At 40.9% G+C, this 26,969-nt stretch overlaps 1 protein-coding gene and 1 pseudogene across 3 annotated transcripts in view; one reads left to right on the top strand and one right to left on the bottom strand.

Annotated features, from left to right (window-relative positions):
* The window catches only part of ARHGAP42 (Rho GTPase activating protein 42), a 245,838-nt gene that overhangs the window by 51,435 nt on the left and 167,434 nt on the right, over window positions 1–26,969 (top strand). For all 3 annotated transcript variants that reach the window (XM_045183571.2, XM_024574588.3, XM_045183572.2), the window contains exon 2: window positions 11,068–11,163. In XM_045183571.2, coding sequence (XP_045039506.1) covers window positions 11,068–11,163 — 96 coding nt within the window. The remainder of the gene's footprint in view (window positions 1–11,067; window positions 11,164–26,969) is intronic.
* On the bottom strand, window positions 3,557–4,799 carry LOC128780809 (large ribosomal subunit protein eL30 pseudogene; annotated as a pseudogene).

The raw sequence follows: 26,969 nt of genomic DNA, 5'->3' as shown, positions 1-26,969 counted from the left end.
AGTTTAAGCACTAGTCGGACACCCAAATCCTTGCTCCTATCCTTTTCTAGTGGGACTTCCTTGCTTTAGGAAATGATACAAGGAAATGAAAGCCCACACTTGTTCTCTTCTCTAATGATTTACGATTGTAGAATTACAAACTTTTTTAAACTAAATGCTCTCCCCATCAAACTTGATTAGACCACCAGAATCATTTTTAGAGTTGGGTTTCTTCTAAATCAATGCCGAGATTTTAGGTCAGCAGCTAAAACATCTGGGCTGCTTTTGTCAGCTTCCATGGCGTTGCTGTTTGCCCAGCTTGCCCGAAGATCTTCAATGAAAGAGACTCCTACCATTCTCTCTGGCTTCTCAGATCGCATCTGCTTGACTTGCTGTCCAGCTGGTTAGGTATGTTTGTTGACTGGGGCTCTGGTTTTCCTCATAGCATCTTTTATAGCTAGAGGCATGTCTGCCTGTAACCACCTGGCTTCTTATCTCTAGTTGCTCTTTGCCAGTCCTGGAGAGGCCTGACTTTACCTTTCCTAAACACATACTCTGAATTCCTGCATTCTGTTCTGTCTATGGACAGAGTCCTATTTTCAAGGCACCGTGCTGGATGCAGTAAAGACTGGAGAGCTTCTCTGTCCTCCACCAGCTTTAATGTTTGGCGAGTGTTACGGGACTAAGATACAAGTAAATATAATAATATAAAAAATTGTAGGGTATGTCAATAGACATTCAGAAAGGAGGTAGATGACAGTAATGTAGTACTTCTCAAAATTTTCTGTCAGAGGAAGGGAAAATGGACATGGCTTGGTCCAAACTGGCTGCCTCTGTGGAAGTAACAAGATACAACTTAATTCGCCTACATTCTGCTTTACCCACAATACGTGCATTCTAAAAAATGTGAAGCAGTATAAAATTACTCAGCTTCCTTTCCCCTGATTTTGGAATAAAAGTGACACCGGGAAGATACACCAAAAGTATCCATGGCTTTCTGAAGCTCTGGCCCCTGCCGTGCGTGGTAAGCCGTGCCAGTATTCAGTATCTGAAAATCAGCAGGTGCCCTGGTGCGGCGGTGCAGGCTGGCTTTCAGGTCAGTCTGTCTAGGGAGGCAGGCTCTTTAGAAGGACGGAAGGAAGCCACGTGCATCGTCTCCAAGTACAGCCAGCCGCTCCTGTAAGGTGTGCAGCTCACGGTGGTGCTGCGAGCGCTTCTGTACCTGAAGACATTCAAGAGCCAGAGGGCTGTGTCCACCATGGAGAGGGACTAGTGACCAAATGGATGGTGAGAAAATTAAAGTGTAGATTTACGTGCGGCTGGAATATTGAAGGTGCAAAGAACAATTTGAGAAAAAGATGGCCTAAGAAACACAGGGGAAAAGTGATACGCTTGCATTGTCTAGTAGGTAGCAGCTTAGTGCCGTGCTTTAGAAAGGAAATTAAACAAGTCAAATCATGGTTTAACCACAAATGTACTTGGTATATGATACCAAGAAGGGGATGATGATTGAAAAAAGAAGTAAGTTTTAAGAGTTGGCACTAGGCTGATCCGAAAGATAAGGTAACACCAAGTGCTCTTCTAGATTTGTCATCTTGGGTAGATAGTACTTCAAGTGGTCTGGAGAGAATTGGGCTGGGATGCTAAGACACTTTCCATTACTGAACCGGTTAATAAGAGTCTAAGTTGCAGATTCCCGGCAAACAGTGGGAAATGAGTGATTGGACTAGGGAAGACGAGGCCAGGGGTGGAAAGTAGACCAAAAAGCCCAGAAAACATGGCAGGCAATCCCTGTGTTGCCAGAAAGTGTAGGAAAACTGCGAAGTCCTCCTTCATGTTGGGTAACTCATTTTCTAGTTAACACAAAAAAAGGCAAGGGAGATATTTTGGGAAATTTTGCTTGGAATTCCAGCATCCAAACGGAAACCACCACTAAGGAGTTGCTTACATATAGATACATCCAGGTAATACTAGCAGTAAGAGAGAACAAGTATTGAGTTACAGCAAGGTGGCTAAGGACAAACCCTTCCGAGGGAAAGCGTGTGAGGAAGAGAAATCTTAAAGGAGGCAGCAAAAGAATGCTTACCGGGGCTGGAAGAGAATCCTGAGAAACTGCAATCTGCTGTAGTTTCCTTGCTCCAGCCCTGGCCCCCCACCCCGCCTCTGCCGAACCCCAGGTTTTTTCCCCAGGGTAGGAAGACAGGGTAGTTTATTTCATCTTTTGAACTTTCTATTTTTAACTTGGGCTGTAGCAAGAGTGAAGTCTTTGTGGGACTTCACTTTGTGGGATTTTGTTTTTAATTTTCATGGAATTTGTAGCTTTATAGAAACTGTTGGATAAAATCTGGCCAAGTGTTGGTTCCTGTTTGTTGTTTTTAGGGCAGAATCTTCTGGAACTGCTTGCCAGACACGTATCATTTATGGGATTATGAACTGTTTGGCCTTTATTAGAAGCCAGCCCACTATTTTTGCTGAAACTTTCCTGAAGATAGTAATTTAATACACAGATTAACTATGTTATGCTTACAATAAAAATATTTCATATCCTGCATTTGTCATTATAATAAATAGTGGTGTAATAGTTAACATTTGTTGAGAACCAGTATCTCCAGTTTCCGCTGTGTACCAGACACGGTGCTAGGCCAATTTCATGTAATATTCATGACAGGCTTGCAAGGGGTGAGTATCTGCCCTGTGTACACGAGGAACCTGAGGTTCGGAGGAGCTAAGTGCCTGCTCTAAGGCATTGCAGTAAGTGGTGGCCCCTGGATTGATGTACATGTCTGTCCGATGTTTAGCCACACTTAGTCCATGACATGAAACAAAGACTGATTCCAAAGAAGGACTCCTTCCCAGATCTGAGCACACTCATCACCTCAGACTTTAGTTCACCCCCGAAAGCAGATGCTTTGGTTTTCCTGTATTGCCTGCTAGGAGGGTGCTTGCATCCACTGCCAGGCAGGGTGCAGAGACACGATCCTGCATACATGCCTGGTGTAGAACTTAGTGAGGTCATCCAAAGCCAGGCCGATTTGTTTTACCAACTTCTCGGTGACGAAAGAACCACGTTGTCACCCCCTAGAGTACAGCAAGTTCACTTTGTGGCCTAGAGCCGTCTGTACCTTTTGTATTAACAAGAGCATGAAGAACAATGTTAGAACTGTTGGCCTCTGGCGATTCTGTCTCCTGTGACCTCCTGTGGACACAGCTATTGCTTCACGGTTGTGTTTCTCAAGCCCTTCAAGGAGAGAGAATTCCTTGATTTCATTACTGTAAGTCGCTCAATTTCACTTCTGCTTAACATACATTTATGAGTAATTATTAGTACCAAACTTCGTCTTGGGCCTTATACTTCTTTTTCCTTCCTCTTTTTAAACCAAGCTCTGGCCAGGTTTTTTTTTTTTTTTAAGATTTTATTTATTTATTTTCAGAGAAAGGGGAAGGGAAGGAAAGAGGGAGATAAACATCAATGCGTGGTTGCCTCTTGCACACCCCCCACTGGGGACCTGGCCCACAACCCAGGCATGTGCCCTGCCCAGGAATCAAACCAGCGACCCTTTACTTTGCAGGCTTACATTCAATCCGCTGAGCCACACCAGCCAGGGCTGGCCAGTTTTATTACAGAAAAATTTTGCATGATTTCCTCTTCACCAGTCTGTTCTGGCATGCTTCTAATGATACCAGAATCGCCTGGATCGATGATAGCCAGTGTGCACACTCCAGTGTTTTCCACACGCTGTGCCCAGTTCAGTATCATTGCCCGTGTTGTGACGGACCCCGTCTCGGCCAGCACGGCACAGTGCTCTGTTTCAGGTCTCCTCAAGGCTGGACAGTTGTTGGCCAGGGGGCCAGCTTCACTTTGCCTTCTCTGATCATCTTCAGAGTCTCTTGTACCCCAGCACGTACTTCCACTTTTCATAACAAGTGGGAGCCTAGAATTGATCGACTCCAGAGGCTTTTTTGTCTTTTTTGTGACCACCCACCATCTTCCTGCCTTCCTGTGGGACGGACCCAACCAAGAACAGCTACCAAGGTGTCCTGGGGAGCAAGAAGGGAAGGAGTGTCCCCCTGTACTAGGCCTTCTTTAGTTAATATTGGACAACTATTATTTTGTAGCCGTTTATGTAAAATAGAAAATAACAAAGTGGTCATTTGAAAACTTTGTTCAAGTCAGAGCCATGGAAATGAATCTTTCTCATTGTGTTTTTTGTATACTTTGGCACACACGGCGTTCTTTTCATCTCCCTTTTCTCCATCTAGCAATCTCACATTTCTAGTTCCCTGAGAGAATATGAAGTCACAACTGCGGGTATTTAAAACCAAGGCTTATTTAGTAATTCCTTGACATATTCTGTGTACAGTTTTTTTTATTAAGTTAAGGCTTGTAGTTATACTCATGTGTGTTCCCAGTACCGTAAGCTTTTCAATAATTTACCTATACTGGATTCTTATATTATGAACACATTGGTAGTTGGTATACACTTTTTTGTTTCTTTCTGGTCCCACTGGTCCCTTTTATGTGTTGAATGAACTCAGAAAGCACCTGGAGGATTTGCTAGAAATAAATGATAGCAATTTATTCAAGGGTCTTGGAGTTTGCACACTGGGAACACAGCTAGGCCAAACTCCAGAAATGTTCCAAAAAAGAAAGAAAAGTTAAAAGCTCTTATAATAAAAAGTCCATTCTTGAGTTCATTTCTTTATTCCCAGCCCCAGATTGGTCCAAGATGGTTATCAGTCAGCTGTCAGACAGACGGGATGACGGGTACCAGGAGGTCTGGTCACGTTCCGGTGGTCTGGGTAATGGATGTCAGGTCCATGTTTACGACCCACGCGGGAGTCCTGCAGGGCATCATTAGAAGGTTATCTGGAAGTCCAGATGCAGGACTGGAAAGTTCAAAAATTAAAGTTCCTAGGCTAGTTAGAAGAAGAATCAAATCTTTCCTCATGCTTCAACCTTCCCAATGTGAATAATTTTAGCAGTGTGGTTAAAATATATTTTCTATCTTTCCTCTTTTCTGATGTGTTTGCTTTCTATTGGGCACAAAGATAGATGAAGAATATATACCTACCTTCAGGAAGCTTAACCCCAAGAATATTATTCAGCTATTTGGTGGGATTAGAAAACATTTCCTTTGAGTCTGAGCATGGTGTTTCATAATGACCATTTAATACTATGTTGTGCCAGCTTATTCCATGCTAACAAGCATAGCCAGCCCTCTCTCACAGAGTCCAGTAAGAGTCTTACCATTTTAAAATTTATGCGGCAGGGAAAGGGTAAGGTAGATGTTGTCTAAAGGTTGTACCCTCCCTGGTTTTAATGCCTGTTATTTGGGGGGAATTAGCTATGGTATGCATTAGGAAAAACATCCAATTTGGGAAGCAGAAGGCCTGCCCAGTGGAGTCTAGCTCTTAGATTCTGGGCGAAGTAAGTTATTACATAACTTTTCAGAGCTTCAGCCCTCCTAGTGTTGTGTGAGAATTACGAACTCTGAAATAGTAAAACATCTTACTAACCCTATTGCTAGCATTGTAAATGCATATCAAAATTTCTTATAAATAGTAAAATATCTTATTATTGTTTTGGACAATAGATAACATGTTTTACAAGTGGCCTAAAAACCCACATTAGGGACTTTCAAGAGTGTGAATGGGAAGAAGGGAAGGTGAATGGCACCCAGAGGGTTGGAGTGTTTAACCACGTTTCAGAAATTCATGGTTTTGACAGTTGAGTTCCTGTTGTACATAAGATATGGTGTTGATTCCTTGGCAGTATTCATGGATGGTAGTCTTTTACTTTTAGTACACTTTAAAATAAGGTGGATAAGCTGTATTTTTGGATAACTGGATAAAAGGTAAAATAGAGAAAGTACAGCAAGAGAGTCACATATCGTGGGAAGTGGGAAAGTGTAAAGGACGTTAGGAAGGTTTTAGAAGAAATGGGGGCTTGAGAGGAATGTTGAAATATAACGTGGGAGAAGAGTATATATAATTCAAGAAGGTGGAATAGCAATATAGACAGAGGTGCAAGACACTGATGGTTTGTTTGTGGTAATAATTGCTACCTCAGTTTGGTGTGAGTCTTGATAGATGTGGTTGGATATATAGGATATGCCTTTTGGAAGATTCTGGACATTTTCTTAATTTGGTCTTGCCTAGTGCATTGGTAAATCTTTCAAGTCCCTGTTTTCATCAGTTTCCTCTGAGAAGCCTTCTCTGTCCTCTCAAGCACAGCTGATTGTATCTCTTTATTTGCTGTCTCTACCTGCAGAGCAGTATAGCAGTGTGGTTAAGTGGGGATTCTGGAACCAGGTTCCGTGGGTTGAAATTCTAGCTCTGTTATTTACTAGTTGGTGTGGCCTTGGTGAAGTCTTTTAACTTTTATGCCTCTGGGTCTTCATCTGTAAAATGGGAGTGATTATATCTAATTTATGTGGCTGTTGTATTAGTGGTTTAATTTACATTGAATGCATGGAAAAGTATCAGGCACTAGTAAGTACCATCTGTGTAGTGGTCGGGTTAGCCTCTGGTGGAGACTTTATCAGTTGACTTTTGATTGAATTTATTTACGTGGCTCAGGTCCCTACTGGACTCTGTCCTTTTGGAGAGAAGTTTATATTGTGTTGTTTTTACCTTGAATCCCCATTGTTTCATACTCTCTGCCTTCTTCATGACAGCATGGAGATGATAATTCTACAAATATGTCTGGATATATTGCTTCTGTGAGTCTTGCTTAAATCTAATCCCAGAGCAACTGGATTTCAGGAAGGACTGCCTTATACCCTTATACCAGTGGACTGGCTGGTTGTACTTGTCGTGACATAAGTACAACTCACTTCCACAGCTGACATTGTAAAAGTAATTCTATTACCATTTCTAAAGTAACAGGTAGGCTCCAGCTCTCAAGTCTGTGTGTAAGGAGAGTTATAATTAAACATTTACTGTTTTGTATTTCTTTAATGAAAAGCAGTTTCAGTGTTTCATTAGCATCATGCAGTCATGGGTGCTATAGGTTAACCCTTTGATATAAAAACATTGCAGAGTAAAGCCCAGTGTAATTTTTTCCAAGTTACAAGGTGAAGAATATGTGTGAAGACACCCTACGCTTACCTTGCAGGTCAGGTGAGTGGAAAGGATGTGGTGTGAGTGGTACTTGTAGCATCTTTACTATGTACAACCTTGCTCGCTAGTAAGAGCTACTCCTTTGCCTTCACCATAGAATGTGGCCATGGCAGCTCTACCTGGGATATCTTTCTTGGTTGTCCTCAATTTCTAGTAATTGGGTAGAACTAGGGAGAAAGAAAATACTCTTTCTTGCTTAAACTATATTTCCTGGTTGTAATGTTTTATTCACTTGATCTTTCTTTTTGCATTTAAGATAAAATGTTCGTTCTATCATTACACAACTTGGTACTTTAAAATTCAACAATAAGCTTTAAAAACTTAGGTTTCAAATTCAAGGTCTATATAATCACATGTGAATCAATTTTATTTAAATGGTTTCAGAACCAGTACATTGATTTTGCACATCTGATCAGTGCTTAGAAACTTTAGATTGAGGGAATGCTTATTTCATGTGATTTTAAAGTCTGCAGAAGGTTTTGGGTTTTCCAAGTCAGAGTTGTGCACAGGAAGAGATGGAGACAAGATTAAACACAAATTTATTTTTGGAATTTTCATCTGGACTAGTTGAGAACCATATTATCCTGCATAATCCTTTCTCATTATGCTTCTAAAAGGACTGTGAAGGGATCGTTCATGCACTGTGGATTCTGCCCGGTGTTGACGCAGGCACCTAACTCTTACGCAGAAATATTGATTAATTAGATTCTCTGTTACAGCATGATTGCAGTGCACCAAGTAAGGATTTGAAATTGCCACCAACAGACTGTTTTCTTGAGCTCTTTCCAAGGATATCTAAGGTCTAACAGCTGCCACCTTCATTCCTGAAATTTTACCTTTTCTCTGCTTTTCTGAGATATTCAACATACAAATAACCAACATGTTTTAAGTGCCTAAGTGTGTGTCAGACACTGTTCTAAGTGCTACATTTATGTTAACTCATTTATTTACTTCTCACAATAACCCTGAGAGGTGGGTTCTGTACCATTTAACAGATGAGGACGCTGAAGTACAGAGAGGTTATGGAACTTGCCCACAATCATGCTACTGATTGGTAGAAGCAGGGAGCTAAGCTGGGTAATCTTCCGGGAGAGCTCACGCTTTCAATCACTTAGCTGTATTGAGAAGGGTAGCTTACAAAGCGGGCAAATGTGTTCTTGTTTGGGGATAGGAGTTACCATGGTGCATGCACTGTGATTGCTGTGAAAGGACACAGCAGCTTACCTTTCTTAGCCAAGGAGCAAAGCCTTGGGAAGCAAAGAACAATTTTGGAGGAAATGGTCAGTCATTGGGGGTTGTCAAGATTTCCGTAGGAAAAAGAGTCCAGATAACTCATTGAGTTTTGAGGGGAAACTCGGAGGAGCTTGTGGTGAGGAGGGGAGAGGAGGAGGATCTCTGTTACAGGGTTCCTAAGTATCCTGATCTACTCATATAACCCCCTCCTTCCTTCTCAAGTCTGCTGTGTAGGAATTGCATCTGTAACTTCAAATCCATTTTAGCATAAGCCTTTATATTGTACATGGAAAAATAAATGGTTTTAAGTAGAATGCTTTTTGCCAAGTCTTGGTGAGGGTACCCGCATACAGCTTGGCTTAAAATTATCCTACACGTGTGCTTCCTGTCTTTGTCTTCTCATAACATCTGCTGCAGGTGTTACGATTTCTCTAGCCTCAGCCGGAGCTGTGCAGAGCTGTGTCACGTGAATGCACACTTTTGTACAGCACTCTTCTGTCTGGAAGGCCAGCTAACTCCTCCACCTTAATGAGCTGGGCTGGAATGACGACCGAGGCCATTTATGGAGTTGCCCTGTGTGTACCAGGCACATATTCATTTAGTCTTTGTAACGAACCTGCACAGTATTCTCTGTTGTATGGATAAGAAAAATGGGTTCAGGAAGGATGAGTGATTGTTCAAGGCTTCACAGCTAAGTGGTGGAGTCTAGTTCTGATGAAGCCTTTTTCTCATGGACTGATCATTCACTGCGGAGGCTCTCTTCATCCTTCTTCCTGAAAGTCCAAAGCAGAGCCATTTTTAATCTGACAGACTTCTGCTCTCTTAAATTGAGACTACCTCTTAAGGAGAACATGAGCTGGTCCCACAATTTTATCCCTCTTGTGGGAAGAGGTGTTACTATACATCCTCTTCCCAGAGCATGATTTATTTTTTCAATCAATATTTTTAAAAATTCAGTCATGTGTGGGTGTTACTATTTGTTGTTGTGTTTTAAAAGCCTCTCTGAGGCTCGAGGCCTGTGGTCTTCAGAATGGTCCTTGGTGTCAGTGTGCTGGTGAGTTCTTGGACCACAGTGGTGTCGGAAGTGACCTTCATATTCGGAGACCTATTCATGTGTGAGTGCTTACTTTATAGGTACATGGGCTTGGAGTTTGACAAATGATGGGTTACCATAATAAATCATGGGGCCATGTCTAGGCATGGAGCCATAATTGTTCTCTTAAAGAAAAGAATATTCTGACACTTGCTAAAAGGGTAAGGAAGGCTTTATTCAGGGCTATTACTATAGATGCCAAGAGTGTCACAATAGGGGAGAGAGATCAGGCTTAACTCTGGGTGCAGCGAGAACAAATGGGGATTTACATAGCCAAGGAGTAGGTTAGGGGTGTTGTGAATGGAAGATTACTAACAGGAGACACCAAGGGTAGGAGGATAGGCCAAGAACTTCTTCATCAAGGGTGGGGGGTGAGGGATTTGCTCAGATGTCCAGGCTGGGTATTCTCTCTAAATAGACTTGGCAGGATTCTTGCTAAAACGTGGGTCCAGTGAGGAAGGAGAGCCGAAGTAGAGGCCTAGCTAAGAAGTGGGCTCAGAGGAGCCTAAGTAAAGGTTGGTCAGAGAGAGTCTTTGTTGTGTCCTATTGCTTGAATTTAATGTGAGGGTTCGGGGAGAACCCAGGGGAGATACCATTCAATGAAATGTAGAGTGAATTCCCCCACAAGTTTTCCTGCTGGTGCCAACTTCTGTGGAAGGGTTGGCATAGATAACCGGGGTACTTCTGAGAGGTGGGACCTTTAAAGCTTCTGTGATACTGCACTGCCAGATTGACTTATTTTTAATTTTATTTAACAAACATAAACAGTGCTTATGCGTCAGGCTCTGTTCTAACCCTTTTGCAAATATTAACTTACTCAATCCTTAAAACAACTCTACGAGGTGGTAAGTCATTGCCGCTCACTTTTTACAGATGAGGAAACAGAGGCCCGTAGAAGGTAAATGATTTGCCCAAGGTCGTGTGGGTGTTAGTCATTCTGTTAGGTTGCATCCCAGGCTTTTGTCTCCCAGGGATTTCCTTCTCATTATTCTGGACTCATCTTTATTCTCTTCAGGAACAAAGAAGAATTCATCTTCTGGATTTAGCCACACTCTGGACGTTGTTCAAATTGAAGTCAAGATTGAAGAGTATGTTTAGTTGTAGGTCTCCAATAAATCACAAGGTTATCTGTAAACAACCTTCCAGGTGGCCTTTCACCTTAGAATAAGGTCAAAACCAGTAGTTTATTGGTAAAAATATATTCTCTACCTGCTTCACAGCCTCTGTAGAATAACATCGATGACCCATTCTAGTCAAAGGTCGACTGCTTTTTTTTTCTTCTTTTTCTTCCCACCAGCAACCTCGGTAGCATTCCACTTTAAAAAAAAAATAAAATAAATGCTCCATTTGTAGGGAATGAATAGTAATTCTTTGGTAAAGCCTTCAGGAATCTGGCTTCCAGATAATACATGAGTGGCACCAAAACTTTCTGAAAGGCAGATCCCCTTCAAGCAGAGCAGATCCAGTTCTTAAAATATTTATTCAGTGATCTCTTTAAATTCTGCTTGTATTTGTCAAGCTGGTATTTTAAAAGGCTTCAGTTACTATAGTATTAACATCAAAGTTATATAATATTAACATGTGGAAACTTGAGTATTCCATGGTACCTTCAACTTATGACTTTTAAACTTGAATTACAGATCTGTCTATGGCAGTACAGAAGTTTTCCCAGTCCCTGCAAGATTTCCAGTTCGAATGTATTGGCGATGCTGAAACAGATGATGAAATTAGTATTGGTGAGTACTACTATTCAATATCCTAAGTAATAATTTTAAAAATCCCACTTAAGATACTGATTTCATTGAAATCAAACAGATTCACACACTCCAATATTAAACATGTAAACTGTTCTGACCGTGATAAAGATAAAGGGCGATTTTTGGTGACTGTGGAAGAGGGTATTTTACATTGTTTTAAAGTTGAGCTCCGTGGTTTCTCCCATAAGGGAATTACTTAAAAATTCTGTAATTCAGCTCAGCCCTTTGAGAAGATGTGGACAACAGTGTCTCTGCCTCAAAGTTGATCATTCATTCAAACTAATACATATCAGGCCTCTGTTATTAAATGTACAAATTACTGGTTTAAATTATTTTTTTTTTTTTACTTAATACCAGTTTCTCTTTTAACATGAGTATTTGTTTATATGGGGGAAAAAATTCAGTCATGACCTACTAAACCAGTATTGTAGAACACAGAACATTACTGGGGATCAGGAGACTTGAGCCCTAATCCAGCCTTGCTACAGTAATTCAGCAGTCTGACCCTGGGAAAAGGCGTGCCCCTTCCCGAACCACATGGTTTCATTTCCCATAAAGTGAGTACATTGGGTTATGTGAGCTCTGAAGTTCTGTCTGTATCTGAGCTTCCTGTCTGACGATCAGATTCATGTAGCGTTCTTTCTCCCTCATTGTGACAGTCCCCACTTGCCAGTTTGTACACATGGGGTCCATTCGTAGGCAAAATTGGAGACGTGTCACATAATCAGAAGACTGTATAAAATGTGTGCACATTTTAGAGAATAATACTAAGTGTACTCACCTTCCCGGTATAAAAATAGAACATTACAGGTATCTGGAACAGTGACTCCCAAGCTTTTATGTGTATATGACACACCAGGAGGCCTTATTAAACACCGTTCCGATTGAGAAGGTCCCGGGTGGAGTGTGCAGCTCTGCCTGCATTCCCAGCAGGCTTGAAAGTGGTGTCGACGCTGCTGGTGCACGGACCACACTTCGAGTAGCAGAGATTTATGGCCCCTGACCTGCCTCTCCACAGTCACATTCCTCCCTTTCCTCTGCCATTTCTTCTATGGTTTTCTCAGTTGTATGCATTTTTAAATAATGTATTTTTGCTATTTTTGTAAATAAGTAGCAAGTCCAAAGCTGTCAGTATAAGGAAAGGGCAGTGTTATCTCCACAAGAGAAAGGCTGTCAGGAGAAGATAAGCTGAATGAGTTTCTGATTCACTGTGTGACTTTAGCTTATTTACATTCATGAGAGTGTCTCCTGGAGAAATTATTGGGCAAAGTGCAGAGTCCTTTGACAGTCAGTTTCTGCATGTGGGATGTGCATTACGCATACATCATCTCGGGCAAGCTGGCCGTCTCGCAGGGGAGCTGGGCTAGGTGCTCACTTTATTAGCTGAGTGTCAGTTGCTCTGCGCGGGGTGTGGAGGGGCTGCTCTCGGGATCAGAAATGGCTTCCGCACTCTCAGGTCTCCCGTGAACGGTGGCTGAGCCTTGTTTGTCACTTGGTTGGGGGTCGTTAGGGAGCCTCTAGCAGGAAGGGAGAGGACTGCCGCAGGGGCCTGATGCAGCATGACTTGTCCTCTTTACTGGATGAAAGGGCAAGGACACCAGTGACATGCACCATGATATTTGAAACAATAGCTCCCATTTTGGGTGCCACTTCTTGACATTTGTCATAAATACTAGCCCCCGATACAGGCTTTGTAACACACACCTAGCCAGACCAAAGCTTAGATTATTAAAATATTAATATTAGATTAATATTACTAAAATATTAATATATAAGCATTATTATTTAGAAAAAAGAAAGAATACCCACATACTCACATAACTGCAATTATTTTCACTTAGTAATAAAACCTGTAAATTCTAAGAAGGCAGAGGTCAGATCTCAATTTTTTTTTAAATACCATTTTAGCTCTAGTGCCTGACCTAGGGCGTGACTCATGGTAGACCCTTTGTTAAATTGTTGAATAAATGACAGTTTTCCTTATAAAATTTAATTTTTTAATTATAAAATGTAATTTTTAAATTTATATGTATGTTTTTAATAGAATAATATGTATATGTTTTTCTTTATAAAGAGGATTATAGTAAATACTTCTGGGTTTTTATAGATATAATTTTTAATAATTTCATGACTTTAGAATGTTTCATCATTTATATACATGAATTCATGAAATCCCTATAGTATATAGTCAGGCTGCTTCTAGTTGGTCTTTTGCTTGTTATTAACAGTATAGTAAACATATTTCCCTTAAATCCATTGTGCTTCTTAAAATACCTTCTTAAAGTCACACATAGTAGCTGCAGATGTAGGGTTTTAATCACAATGTTGTGTGGTCTCCTAGGCAGATATTAGGTGATTTTCCGAGGTTGTGTCAACATTGGTCTCTTTGTTTCTTTCCACTTTGGCTGAATGTTGTTGTTGTGGTGCTGGCAGGTAAGATGTGCAAAGTGTGAACTGATCAGTAGGAAAAGGCTTATTAGACGGATGAACATTAAATTAAATGATAATGCTTAGAGGGCTTTGAGGAGTTAGATCAAGGTGAATACCATATAGGGGTAGGTGTCATAGTGTTTGCTACTTTTATATCAGGAGACTTATTTTGTTTAGCTCCTATTACAGGGAATCTGGCTTAAACACCAGAGCTTTGTTAGGAAAACCTAACTGAGAGTAAAAATATTTATAAACATAAGTTATTTCTAAACAACTAATGTAAAAATATAGATATGTTTCTATATGCTCACCCTCTAACCTTTTTAACCTTTTACTGAGCCTCCAAGTGCAGTCTAAATAGTTATAAGTAACAAGGTATGTAATAAAGAAATAGTAGACTTCCAATAATCATTCCTAGCAAGCAGGGCTTGCGTGAGGATACGGCAAGCTGTTATACCACGGACAGGCACCCACGAATGCATCCCTGAGGTTGCTGGGTAAGGCTGGCATGGGTGGACTGCAGGAACCATCTCTACCCACCTTTGTCACTTGCAGTTCTACGTGGGAAGGTACAAAATGTCAGTTGTCTTTATTTATTTTTATTATATATTTTTAGTGTCAGTTATCTTTAAAATAGCTTGTTGCAGCCCCACTTTCAGCTCTCTATTCCTCTGAGTCAGTAAAGAGGAATGAAGTAGAGACAGCTGTGACTCTTAGCTTTGCGTAATAGCCACAGCCGTCTCCTCCAGAGTAGTCTTGAGACATAACCAAAGATGTAACCACTAAAAATGACGACTTACCAGAAAAGCTCATCTTTTATAAGTGAGCAGTGTCAGTGCACAATAATCACAAAATCAAGACGTTTGCAGACTTTCTGTAAGTTATGATGGTGGACGTGGCTGGGAGGCCAGTAGGAAGATGAGTAAGATGTCTACTTTCAGTGTGCATACAGTGGAATAGGGTGGAAAACAGATCTTGAACAAAATAAGGAAAAGAAGGAGCTGTTTCTATATTAATATAATTACCCAATTAGTGGAAGCTGTTCCAGGAATTTTTTAGACTCGCAGGCCTGTGTCTGGCCTGTAAATTGGCCCCACTCTTCAGCTGTCCCCTTCTGCACCCACCTTTTGGCCTTCTGCCTGTTGGCTTTTTTGTTTTCTTGTTTTGGTATCAGTGACACATTGCTGGCTTGGAAGGAAGCAAAATGGGAATGGTGGTCTGGGACGCAGTGGGGAATTCCTGTGGCTCAGAGAGCAGGTTAGTTGTTTCCAGAATTAAAGTCCCAAGCAGAGCAACATTGGACACTCTCCCTTTAGCATCCTCCTTGCCATTCAAGAGCAGCAAGAGGTCATCACTCCTCCCTTTTCTAAGGATGAATGAGCTGCAGGTGAGCTTTTTTGATGGCTCCCTTTTATCTGCCCACTGCTGTGCTGGCCTGGTGGGAAGCAGCTTATGAGGACATCCCGCTTAACTTCACACAGCTGTTCTAACTGCCCACGTTTTGTACTGCTTCAGTTTTGAACTGAGTAAAGACATTGAGTTAGGAGTGAGGAGTTGAGTGGCTGGACACTTGGAGCTTGGAAATTTGTGATGTAGAGGAGGGGAAGGGTTATAAACCAGTATAAGATTCACTCTTCCTCAGATAAGTATACAGGTAGACTAGGTACAAAATGTATCATTATTCAACTGTAATTGCATAGTAATGTGTATATAAATGCAAAAAAGACAATACTCCCTGGTACATGAACACTCATGGAAATCATGTGAACCCAAGTGAGTCAGTGCCTAGTCTTAAAACCTTTACTAGTAAGAAATAAAAGGCTTTCTCCACACAGAATAAAATACTTTTCCTTTGAAAACAGGTTTCCCTGGTTCATTTAAACAAATATAAGCTCAAAGATACCACTGTGAATCTGCTACATTAGTTTAGCTCGTGAGAGTAAAGGGTAATAAAAGCAGTAAATCTTAGTGTATTACTCCAGAATGTGTGGCCACACCAAAGTTGGGGTATGCAAGTTACTGTTTTGTTTCTGCATTTAGTGCCTATACTTTGAAATCACTTTTAACTAAAGTCTTAAAAGAAGTCTAGATTAAAAAAAATTAGATATTATTAGTCACACTGAACTAGTGCCAAGAAAAACATTAGCCATTGATAAGAGGCAGTGCTTGTTCATTCTACGTAGTTTTGGAAAGCATTGGCAGTTGTGCATGAACAGCTTGTGCGGTGGCCTGTGCGAACGCTCCTGGAAGTCTTGGGCAATGTGAACCTTGCCCTCGAGAGCTTAAACATTTACCAAGAAGGAGAGTCAGTTTGCTAGTAAATATTTTAGGTGGGGACTTCATTCCTTTAGACACACCTAAACAGAAAATTCCTGTGGTAGCGACAGATGACACACAGCCACTTGTCAGCTAAGGTTATGGTTCCCAACACTGACTGGAGAAATGAGGCCATCGGTTAGGTAATTCAGATCCAAATATGTTTTGTAATAATTGCCAAGATATGTTTGACATAACTAATGTATTCCTGTTCAGATGTTTACTGTGTTTGAATGCAGATCTTCAGACACAGCAATACTGACGACTTGGTGCTTAATAGTTCTTCCGATGAAGAACATGTTGCATCCTAAAAAAAAAATAGCCAAACACTTTTATATGGAAATCTATGTACAGATTGTAAGTTGGATAAATAGTAAGTGGAACCTAACCCAAGTTTTGACTAGTGTGTTGTCTGGAATGTGCCCTACATTTTGGATTCTTTTCTCTTCTCTCTTTAGGAGAATACATTGAAAGGGGAGACCACAGGAGAGAAATTTAAAGTAGTCACATTTCAAGTCATAGGACTTTATTGTTAGTTCCTGAGCGAGCAGAGCTTTGCCCAGGTGCAGATACTTGTCGTTTGATCACTGCTCAGAAGCTGGGTGTGCAGTAGTGTGATACAGTGGCCAAGTGACTTAGCCGTGCGTCTGAAATCATCCTGGTACTTTGACAGAAGCCGGAGAGTGATCACTGATGCTTGCCCAGAGGGTGTGAAGTAAAAGATATTTTTTAAGGGAGGAGTTGGAAGCATTTCCTTCATTTTCTGTGTTACAGAAATTAATGTGGGGAAATGCAAAAATCTTATGCCAAATAAATGCATTCACTTTGAGGATGCATCTGTTAGTTCCAACAGAAAGGTGTTGTTTGATCCGTTTGCGAAGTGATAAGTTTGGAATATAGTCTAGGATGGGAGGTGTGGCAGTTTGTGTGTTTTGAAGGGATTCCTATATAGTGTAAAAACACTTTGAGAGATAGTAACCGGTGTTTCAGGTTAAAAAAAACCTGATATATTTAGAAATGAAAGAAATACACTTAAAAGGTCAAATGAATTTAGCTAAGAAAGAACCTATTTTCAACTTAAAATAATAAAATTCAACTGTCAACTACTAAGCTATTACATTATTAAGTGCTTCTGTAAAGACTTTCTTCAGAATTTAGGTATAAGCTATAAATACTCATCCATACGGATAACTACTAACATGCAATTGTCTAATGCTATTGTGATGCATTAGCTGGACTGTGGCCAGGGAGATCTTCTTGGGCATTTCTTTGGAAAAGTTTGCAAACCAGAGACAATACCATTACCAACCACAACCGAAGTCTTCCAAGAGATCTGTGATTTTGATTAAATTCTAGGAAACATACTACCTTTTCATTTGCTGAATCAAAAGAAAATTCATCAGTTCTTACAGACCCTCATTACAACCCACTTAAATGTGGTTATATAAATCAGGAAGTCCTCTTAAAGTGGAACCTTCCCAAATGCCTAAGTTGTTTATACAAATAACATTTTCTTTTGAACTCTGTAGAGGAAGCATATTTTACTTTTTAATGGCTCTCAGTTGGACAATTGAATTATTGTTTTCCACTTTTTAACCATCCTTATTTTTGCACCCACACAGAAACCACCCACAATTACGGATGGGAACAGCTGGGAAAGTTGCACATTTCAGGTGGAGTTCTTCTCTAAAAAACATGCCACTTACGAGATGTTTTCATCATATGAGCTCTGTGCTTTAAAGACTGTAACTTGATTTAATTTAAAATTCAAAGGCTTAGCTTTTTTTCCTTTCAGGCTGAAAAAACCATAAGAAACTCATGCCACTAGCCACATGTCTCAGAGGAAAAAAGTGTCTTAACTTATTAATATACAATAATCTCCTGAAACCCATTTATTTCTTTTGTGATTTGTTCTGGTAAACGAACAAAAAAATAGTTTAGTCTTTTTCACAGAGAACTCAGTTTCTTATCTCCTTCCGCAGATTTTATGCTCTTTGAGGTTAGAAAGTTTTACTCCCATTTCTATTCCTGCATAATGCTTTAGAGCTTTGTTTGTAGCAGAGGCTTAGTAAATATTTGCTGCATAAATAGTCCCACTGCAAAACCTAGCAAACCTTTCTATTAAAAAAACCCAAAAACAACCACCTTACAGTACATAAATTTTCACGATAGATCAGGCCTAGGTGGGTGAGTGGGAAGATGAGGGAAGGCCGCTGCAAGGAACGGATGCTTAAATCAGTCATGGAGAAGTGGCTGGTGAAGGGGGAGTAAGAACATTTCAGATTTAGGCAAGGGCTGAATGAAGGCTTAGAGGAGGAAAGGAGATAGCCAAGGGGAAAATGGCATGTGTGAAGGTTATGGGCACGTAGACAGACCTAATAGGCCATGTTAGGGATGTGGAGTTTTAGCCTAAAGGCAGTGAGAAGACATTGTAGGGCATTCATCAGAGAAGCGACATAGTATTTGCATTTTGAAAAGGCTAGTCTCACTGTCTGATGGAAGACGTAAGAAGGTTGTCCTAGATGAGGTTTTCTTAGAAGGTTCTACTTGGCCATTTCCTTGGGTTTGTGCCCAGGGGAACATGAGGCATGGGTAGCCTGACATTATCATGCCACAGCCTGAGTATATATGGACACCTGTGGGTTTTGTTTGTTTGTTTTTCAATGCAGTTGCAGACTCACAGAACCATGGAGTACATCTCTTTTTACTTTATGTATGAATAGAATGCTCTTAGAAAAATTAGAATCTTCTGGTTGGCTTGTAATTTCAAGCCTGAACATGACATACTCTTGACGACATTTTTATCATAACTTTTGGTGTAATAACAGAAACATGTTTTATTGCGTGTTGGTAAACATCAGACACTGGAAAGGTTGAGTAGTGGCCTGTGGTGTTAGGTGCATAGTTTGCACTTTTATTGGTAATTTCCAACTTTGCTTAGTGGAGTTTGTCCACCAATGTTGAATATAATGTAAATTCTGTCTCTGCTTTGAAAGTAGCTTTTGAAGATGGTATTGTGTTACAGTTGCTTTAACGGTTGGTGTGGAGTTTATGTATTTCTATTTGGGGGCTGCGTTTCTTCTAGGATAATTCTTACACTTCATGTACATGTGGGGATGAGGAGGTCCTCAGGTTATTGTTTTTTGTTTTGTTTCTTTTTAATTATTAGAAAGTACCACTTCTGCCTCAGAAATATTGTCCAGGTTTCTTAGAATCCCAACCTTAGTATCTTAAGAGTACAGACTTTGGAGACCATGGGACCTGTCACTTTGCTTTAGGCACAGGTGGAACGATTTTCTGAAGTCACGCCAGTAGCAGAACGTTGTTCCCCTGGCTCCTAGATCGTGAACTTTGAGTTTACTTGCTCATTCATTCCATAAAGCCTTATCAAGCACCTGTGATTTACCAGACTTTGTTTTGGTGGGTGCTGACCTATCAGTGTGCAAAGCAGAAAAACATCTCTACCCAAATGGATTTGCATTTATTTGAGGAATAAGACGATAAAATACTTAAGTTCATTATATATTAAGTTAGATCGTATAAGTGTTTATAGAGATACAAAAGAAGGGAGATTTCAAAAAACTTTTTCAGTATTTTTTTAAATGCTGATTTAAATTTTAATATACCAAATTTTAATATAGTGATATTACTGCAGACTGCTTATAAACTGAACCTTGATTTATCCTTTTTTCCCTGTGTAATCAATCAAGTTTACATGATCATGTAAAGTTTACATTATAAAGATTGACCCTACTTCTGTATTGAAACCATTTGGTATAAAGGCATAAAGGTAGCCAATATTTCTCAGGCGTGCTGGCTGTAACCGCACTAGATTTTTTTTCTTTTCCTGAAGCCTTTAGCGTGTTGAAGCATATCTCCAGTTCTGTTTTTGACCTCTGCATTCTGCTCCAAAACATTGTACTTCTTCCCTTGCTTGGGCATATCTAGGCTGACCGCACACTTGAACATTCATTGCTTAGGTGTGTGCAATACCGAAGGAAACTAAGACACAATATCATTTCAGCTGGAGTACAAAGGTTGAGCTCGAGAGCAGAAGCATACATTGCCATGTAGTCTGAAATTTAATTTGCATGCTCTCAGGAGACGCTCGAGCTTTTGATTAAAGTTGCCCTTTAGGAGGTTTATTCTGGCATCAGTGTATGTGATGAATTACAGCATGGAAATCTTTGCCAGTTCAGGGTGAGTTAAAGACTGCCTTCATTGCGAAATCATTTATGAACCAAGAGAGAGCATTTCTAAATGTGAATGAAATAATCAAAGTACAGTTTCAATTTTGACATAAAATGTTTGGGCCAGAAATGCAATAGCCCTGGAAACTCTGCAATATGTGAGTTAGGAGGCAGGACATGGACACCCAGGGATTAATGGAAAACTCGTTGGCAAAAGGCAAAGACTAGCATGTGAGCAATGAAGGGAGGCTTGCGGGTGAGGAGGCCAGAATATGGAGGGAGAAGTTGGAAGGAAACAATAGTTGAACAATAGGCCTAAAAAAGAGGAAGAGAAGCTTGCCTTGAATAGTTATCTAGGAATATGTGCCAGGGGGAAGAAAAGGCCAATTCCAATTAATTTCTCTGTTATAGATTAAATTTGGGTAGTTGTTGAGTCATGATTCAGAGGGCTGTGGAGAGAAAAACTTTGGGGTCATGCTTGTTTTGGGGGACTCAGATAGTGTATCATTTTTTCTGTAACCACAGGGCTGAAGAGTACTACTTCTGCCATTAAAACTACAGATGAATTTCAAGCAAGGAAGTAGAGATGATTCTTACAAGTTTTCTTAAAATTCATAGTTTTCTATTTAAATGTAGTTTGAATTCTTAATTCCTTACACAAAGCGTGCATCCCTCCACCACCCCCTTGCCAAACTGCCTCCCATCAGAATCACGTACGGGGAACCTTAAACATTTGATTCCTGGGCCCCACCCTCAGACCAGCACTAAGGTGGAATCCTCTGGATTGAGACTTTAGGAGCCTTCAATTTTATGGAGATTATTGGTGTCTGATGCAGCTTATGGGAAACCACTACTCTAAACAATATGCCTGTGCTTTGTACCGAGATCGGCACAGTTGGGGAGTGTACTAAAACTGGGAAAAAGTCTTTTCCAGAATGTGATTTTGTTTTGGATCCTAGTTCCCTGATGCCCAGTGTTTTGCCAACTGAGCCATTAAAGCTGTAATAGCGATGCGTTTATAGGGAAACCCGGTCGTTTATTGCCACATTGTCCTTCAGAGCCTGCAAAAAGGTTTTGGTTTATGCAGAACAAATGGATTTATACCCTGATAATGAGACAAGGTGGATGCTGAGCAAACTATCTGGGGATGAAAAACTCAGCTTTTCGAGTTAAAGTCACATACAAGGTGTGGCTTAGTTCATGCTAATGTAGCCTTTGGGTTCTCTAGAATTCTCTACCAGTAATGAATATCTTCTGAGTGCAAAGAACCTAATGGGTTTTTAGAACATGTGAACACAAATAAAATCATCTGTCCTTATTAGACTTATAAAATACAAGGGACTAAAAAAATAGCTTTATGGTATAATCACTACAATACTAAGGCTAATGTGCTGAGTGCTTTAACTACGGTACGAACAAAAATGCTGTGAGAACGTCAGAGCTGGAGAAGGGTCTTCTGATTGGGACATCAAGTGATGCTCAGTAGAGGGGGTTATTCATGCTGGGTCCTAATGGTTAGATAGACACCGCTTAGGAAATGTATATAGGTAAAGGAATGGTGTGGGAATGGGAAGCTATGGGAATGTCTAGTAGTTTCAAAGTGCTAAGTTAGAGATTGGAAATAGTAGCACTTCAGGCAAAGATACTTGGAAAGATACCTATGTTCTCGTTTTGGAGGTCCCAGATCACTTGCAATATGGAGTTTTGATTTTATTTACTGATTAAGGATTTTGAGTTGGATAATGACATAATCAAAGGTACCCTTTTTAATTTATTTTTTCATCCTCACCCAAGGATATGTTTATTGTGAGAGAGAGAGAGAGAGAGTGTGAGTGAGAGTGTGCGCACTCATTGGTATGAGAGAGTAACATTAATTGGTTGCCTCTTGTTTGCACCCCCACGGGTATTGAACCTACAATCTAGGTACATGCCCTGACCAGGAGTCAAACCCATAACATTTTTGTGTAGAGGATGATGCTCCACCCAACTGAGCCACCAGCCAGAGCAAAGGTGCCTTTTAAAATTTTGACCATTAGTACATATAATGAGTTAGAAGTTTGGAAACCAACAACGAGGTTGCTGTAATAGTACAACAGAGATGAAGTGATAGCCTTACATAGATACGGAAGGATAGAGGAGAGAAATCAGTAGTATTTAGTGAGTGGAAGCAAGGAAGGAAGAATAAACCATCACTTCAGTTACTAGGAGCGTGGTGCTGTGAGCCCATTTACCAGTTTAGATGTGCCCAGAGTACTGAAGCAGAATTAGGAGTTAAGATCTGACACTTGTTAAGTTTCAAGATGCAGAGAAAGTCCCTGGTAGAAATTCCCAGGAGGTCATTGGATTTAGGAGGTCATTGGAGTTAGGGCTGTGGCACTATGCCTGGAGCAGTGGGAAAGTGTATACATTGCAGGTGAGCTAATTTGAGAATGTTGAGAGAAGACCTAGGTGTTTGACTTTAACCTCTTGGTGGGGTATTGTGAGGATTAAAGAGCTGTGCACAGCGCTGCTGATATCCAATGAATCTTCCCCCACCCATGTCTTCCTGCTCTTCCTTCTTTATGAGGGAAGGAGTATACCCAGCAAGTTTGTAGACCTAGAGGAAGGAGAAATAGCTTGAGAGGAGAGAAGAGCAATGGTAGAAATGAGAGGGAGAGAAAAAGAAAAATGTAGCTAAATACAGGAAAGCGTGAGATTAGAAACTTCATGGCAAATTGTTAGCTTGCAAGAGGAGAAGGGCTTCTTTGCTGAGACAGGCAAGTTTGAAGAGAATGAATAAAGATAGTGTTGACCAGAGGGTCCTGAACTTTTCTCTGAGAATCAGAAGGCTAGGCCATCTGGTACAACGAGGGGAGGTTTGGGGCTGGGTTCTTGAGAAACGAGAAAATTCTTTGTTAGATAGTCGCTGTGGGAAATAAGATTAGGAGTAAACTAGAGTTGAATGAAAGGATTGCCAAAAAGCAGAAGCCAAGGGGTTAGATAGCTTGAACTCTTGGTGTCCTTGTGGGTGTGTGAAATTGCAGCGGAGAAGGTCATTGGAGTTAAGAGGTTGTGGAAAAGAGAAGCTGGATGTTGGGCACGGAAGCGGATGTTGACGTTTCAGGAGGTTGGTGGCAGGAGGATTGGGTGCAGAAGAGTATGAACGGGCGCTTCAGTCTTTGTGGAATGTGAAGGAGTGCTGGAAAGTCAAAGTCAGTTCCTGATGGGAGGGAGAATGGGAAGTGGAGCCGACCTGGTGTGAGTGCTTGTTTGTCAGCAATAGATTACTGGTTGTTTTCTTTGAGGCAGGGCGCTTGGCACCTGATTGTTCTTTGAGCACAAGCTGCTCTGACAAGGGCTGCCCACACTGTAGCAGGGTAGGAGGCTGGCAGCACTTGCCCCACCTGATGATCACCGCCAGCCCCACTCCACCACAGTGATGGTTTGCTGGACAAAACAGACTTTGATATAAAACAATCAGAATTAAATACCTGCTTCTCCACTTCCTAGTTGTGAGATTATGGGGCAAGCTACTTCAGCTGATTGATCCTCCTTTTTCCATCTGCAGAACGAAGGTAACACCTACTTCAGTACCTCGTATCATTCTGTGGATATTAAATGAGACAGTGTACGTAACATCTCATATCTCCCTCTCAGTAGATGTGCTCAATGTGTGAGTGGTCTGCACCTTGGGAAAATGGTTTCTGAATTGGGGGTTATTTTGGCTTTGGGAAACAGGTCAAACACCACTAAAAACAAAAAACTAAGGGCAACATTAGAAAAGCACAGTTCTTTATTTTTTAACATGTGTGCTTGGAAAATAAATATGGAGTCTGTCCACAAAGTATCCAGACATGTAACATGAAAAATAGAGCCATTTATTGAAGAAGATATAAGAAACATTGTACACAAGACAATGATGCCTCAGTCCTTTCAAAGTAGGCACCTTGGGACCTCATACAGTTCTCCCAGTCGCCATCAGTGCCCTCGTTGCATTTTCTTGAGTCATCGACGGTCCGAAATCTCTTCCCTTTCAAAGGTGATTTTGGTTTGGGGAAAACACAGAAGTTGCAGGGTGCCAAATCTTGGCTGTAGGGGTGCTGAGTCATCTGGGTGATTTAATGTTTTGCCAAAAAACTCTGCACAAGACGTAATTCACAAGCAGGCACATTGTCTTGATGAAGCTGCCAGTCAGCAGTTGCCCATAACTGCGGTCTTCTGAATCATCTGAGTAGTTTCCATGGAGGAATGTTCAAGCTTAGTGCAAAATTTGATGCAGATTTTTTGCTCTACTCACTCAGTCATTTTGAACATGGTGGCCACACAGCACACATGCTCACTCAAGGGCATCTACCGCCCTACTGACTAGTACAGTGAAGTCGTATTGTACATGTATGTGCATTCCAGTCTACTCTCCATGGCTGCCAGGTTACACCGATGTCACACAAACCATTCTCTTGACATTAACAATGGTTGGACTTTTTCTGGACATTCCTCATATGTGTGACTTGCAGACTATTTTATGCACAGGACTTATTACCTTAACATAACATGTCATAGGAAGTGACTTCCCAGCACTCCTTCACATTCTGCAAAGGAGTATGAAGCACTCATTCGTATTCTTCCTCTGCACCCAATCCTGCCACCGCCCTCCTGAAATTTCAACATCCGCCTCTGTGTCCAATGTCCAGCTTTTCTTTTCCACAGCCTCTGAACATCCGTTGACCTTCTCTTCTGCAATTAACAAAAAACCTCATAGTAAAAGATCTTTGCTAGATTTCAGACAGAATTTATTTGAAGTAATGCAATGGTATGATGAAGTCTGGGGAGAGACTAACTGGAATCAAGTTTTCGAATTGTGTGAAATTGAAAGACAGTCTTTCTATATTTTTGTGTATTCATTTTTCGAAACTTGGCCTTATTTGAATTATATACATATATACACACATATATATTGTATAACATATATAAGCCCAGTATACATATGTATGTGTATATGTATAATGAGTATAGTAGAAGTCTCAGACTACCTTGTACTTTGGCAGTTTCAAGGAAGACATTACCAAAAGGCCCTTCCTCAGTTCAGAGAAAATACATGAAGGGAAAAACATTAGCTACATAGTGTAGAACTGTATCTGGGCATCCATTGTGATTTTCATCTTGGGGTCATAATTCTCAAATGTAATGTTAATCCTAATCAATCTATAGAAGCAGCAGTAGCTCTCTTTTATAGGAGAAGTCCCTGGCTTACCATAGCTGTCTTCTTTTGAGTCCAGTCCAGTTGTGATTCTAGTGCAGATAAGGTAAACCAATTGAGTATTCAATTAGACCAGAAAACATTGAAAGATTGACAGTTTGGCCACAATTTCTCAATCTCAGCCCGAACATGTAGTGTTGAGCAATGTTGGGACCCACACTGATTGATAGGCCAGATTAAAGTATAGCACGTGTTAGGGCCTGGGGTCCCATGGGATGTCAGAATCCAGGTATTGAGAGAGGCATGAGGAACAGGAGTTGGGAATTTAAAAGGATGCTGGATACTGGTTATAACCCCTCCAGAGAGACTGTGTAGGGTGGTTAGAGGATAAACAGGAGTAAGAGAAAGCAGAAGGAAATTGCTTGGTATTAAGCCAATGGATTTCAAAGTGGGGATTCTGTCAGTGTGTCTTGTTCAGAACCTGGATTGGCATATTTGGGCTGTCCAGAGTACAAGACAGACCAAATGTGACACAATTGATGGTATTCGACACGCGATGAAGAGGAGATGAGGCTAACTACACAGAGTACTTGGTCAGCTTCACAAAAGTTCAGTTTTGTGACTATTTTCATTTGTAGGCCATGTACTTCTTATTCTTTAATGCTTAATTAGCAAATTGTGTTATAATATTAAATAATTTTTCTTTAAATCATTATTTATTTTTTAATTTCACTTGACATACAATATTAGTTTCAGATGTTCACCCTAGTGATTTGACATCATGTAACTTACTAAATAATCACCCCGATAAGTCTCATACCCATCTGATACCATTCATGGTTATTAGAATGTTGTTGACTACATTCCCTATGTTGTACTTTACATCCCCATGACTATTCTGTAACAACCAATTTGTACTTCTTAATCCCTTCATCTTTTTCACCATCCCTTTAACACACTCAAGTTCACCCTTTGAGGGTGTCCCTTGTGGAGGTGCTTGGATGGAATTCAGTACCTCAAAGTGGTCTGAAGTTGTTCATTGGGAATACTGGCTCTGGGGCCTCCCAGGAGGTGCAGGCCAAGATCACCTGCCACTGGCATGAGCTAAAAAGTGATCTGCAGATGGCTGCTACTTGTGCTGGGCTTGGAGGGACCCAGGAGAGGCTAAACCATGAACCACAGCTGGCTGCCACTATTGAGAAGTATGGGGCTTGCTGAGACCAGATTCTGCTTGTTTGATTTTAGGAAAGTATGAAGCATGAACCAAGACAGCCCATTCTTATGGAAAAGGAACTGGAAACAGCTTGGGTGGTTCCACTGTTCACCAGGGCAGGGCGGACAGTGATGACCAGGTTGATGGAGACACAGAAATGGTGCCCACCTTCTGGCTCTGTGAACAAAGGCTCAGAAAAGGAATGGTGGCCTCTTTCAGCTCTTCTGTCTGGGAGAAAGCTGCCCCTTCGGCTCTTGCCCTGATGTCAGGCAGTTCAGGTTCTCCTGGTATGTCCCTGGTGCCCTTTGAGCTGTTGCCCTAGCACTGGAACTCAGAGGGAGTGAGTCTGAGTAAGTCCATGTGTGGGCCTTCTGAAAGGAACTTCCTGGAACTCCAGCTCCATCTCACTTAGCCACAACCCGCACTGGTTTTTACAGCCAGAATTTATGGTTGTGCACTT

Source organism: Desmodus rotundus, chromosome 5 (genome assembly GCF_022682495.2).
Source record: "Desmodus rotundus isolate HL8 chromosome 5, HLdesRot8A.1, whole genome shotgun sequence".
NCBI lineage: Eukaryota > Metazoa > Chordata > Mammalia > Chiroptera > Phyllostomidae > Desmodus > Desmodus rotundus.
The sequence above is the reverse complement of the archived record's forward strand: the minus strand, read 5'-3'. Positions and strand labels throughout refer to the sequence as shown.